The sequence below is a fragment of the Zingiber officinale genome, chromosome 2A, assembly GCF_018446385.1.
Source record: "Zingiber officinale cultivar Zhangliang chromosome 2A, Zo_v1.1, whole genome shotgun sequence".
Lineage (NCBI taxonomy): Eukaryota > Viridiplantae > Streptophyta > Magnoliopsida > Zingiberales > Zingiberaceae > Zingiber > Zingiber officinale.
The window spans coordinates 135,016,560-135,018,412 of NC_055988.1; the positions used below are offsets into that span (position 1 = coordinate 135,016,560).

At 33.9% G+C, this 1,853-nt stretch overlaps 1 protein-coding gene across 1 annotated transcript; it reads right to left on the reverse strand.

Moving 5' to 3' along the window:
• Positions 1–263: 263 nt before the first annotated feature.
• On the reverse strand, positions 264–1,368 carry LOC122044013 (polyamine oxidase 3-like). Its single transcript, XM_042604562.1, has 4 exons — positions 912–1,368; positions 689–777; positions 472–585; positions 264–387 (listed from the first exon to the last, which is right to left on the reverse strand). Exons 1-4 carry the CDS (start codon positions 1,197–1,199, stop codon positions 264–266), a joined length of 615 nt encoding a protein of 204 aa, XP_042460496.1. The 5' UTR covers positions 1,200–1,368.
• Positions 1,369–1,853: the final 485 nt, after the last annotated feature.

A 1,853-nucleotide genomic window follows, 5' to 3' on the forward strand; every position in this document is an offset into this window, starting at 1 on the left:
TAATTCTCCTAATCCTTCAAACTCCACCTGTAAGAAGAAGATAAAGAAATGTCACTTGATCTAAACTAAATGCCTATGAATAATAAAAAAATCTGAAATCTCATAAAGTAAACTTAATTCATTAATAATGCATCATATTGAATGCCTCTCCATGACTAGCTTAATAGCCTGTGCTATAGACATGTCTTCATTTGTTTCATACCTGAGTTTATTAGCCTGTAAACGTTGAACAGTCATTTCAAAAGAGAAATATTTCCAAGTTATCAGCACTGCAAATATAAGGTTAATAAAGAACTTGCCTCTTCCAGAATGGTTTCAAACACCTTACCAACTTTTTCCACTAGATCTTGAGGCACTTGATGTCCATCACCATCAAAGAGTGCGTAGCTGAAAAATAGAAGTAAATTTGTCTCCATAAGATTATAGTCTCCATGATCAGTGATATCTGTTAGTTATTCAGTTAACCATTACCTCTCCAAGTCATGATCATACAAGACAGAATTGTCACCAGAAGTTCGATAAATTGGTATACCAAGTCTTCCAATCCAAGATGCCAATAGATTCTCGTTGCAGACACCATGCAACCTGAAGTGTCCAAATTAAAACTTCTAGTCACTGAAATTTTGAAGGCTGGCCACAATCCTCTTCAGAAGGAATGAAAACAAAAACACAAAAAAAAGAAGCATACCAGGCTGCTCCCATGTCAACAGGAAAACCAAATGAGTAGTTAGTGTGAACTCGACCACCAATTCTATCCCGAGATTCTAAAAGCACAACCTAAGGAATAAAAAATAAACTTCCATGTGATACAAATTTACCCAGCCACTTCACACACTGCATTCATATCAGAACTTAGAATCTAATATGTAAAGGCAACTGAAAAAAACTGTTAATTTATATCGACATAACACCTGAAAAGCTGCATTTTTCAGTGCATGAGCAACTGCAATCCCTGCAAATCCACCACCAATGACAATGGCAAAAGGAGAGTGAGATTGCCTTGCTTCAGTCTTCTGATAGAATGATGCTGCAAGAAAATTTAAGTCAATATATATATAGATATATATGTTGATGTGAAGCAGTAAAATGCAAACTAGAATATATTTTAACACCATGAAAAAAAACATAATTAATAATAAATCCAACACAAGAACAAGCAACATATTCTGTCGTGTTGTATATATATTTACCAAATGCATTTTCCTTCCACATGGTTGAACTCTAAAAATAATTCAGAAAGTACCCCAATAATAAGACTGACAACAGAAAACACCCCAAACATAAAAATTTAGTTTTATTTGCAATTATGACAGATAATCATGTAACTAGCTTCAGTATTCCCACAAAAAAAAGATATGTAACATAACAATATACTGATACAAAGAAAACTAAAGGGATGACCATTAAAGGAAAGAATACCTTAAATAAAATGAATTCAAAAAGTTCCCATAGGCTCTGGATTAATCCTTTAAGTTTACTTTGATCATGAGCTAAATCATTGCAGTGAATAGATTTAAATCGAAGTAGGTAAAATTCCCATTTTGGCAGCCTGTATACCTCACGAAACCCATCTGCAATTTCACACTAGAAGTTGAAATCGAGCTCTTAAAAATCTTTAAACTTGATATACCGAAAGTTGGAATAGAGCAGGAGGCTATACTCACCAGAAAAATCCAAATTGATGCTGGAAATCATTAAAAAAGGGATGAGTAGATTCAAAACTCTACTAAGCTTGAACACCAACATCTCACGACTGGAAGCCCTAAGAATCGACCTGAAATCAGTCAAAAAATTGAAGATTTTGTGACTAAAAATTTACGCAGAAATAGGTCACAAAAAGGACTCTATTTGGG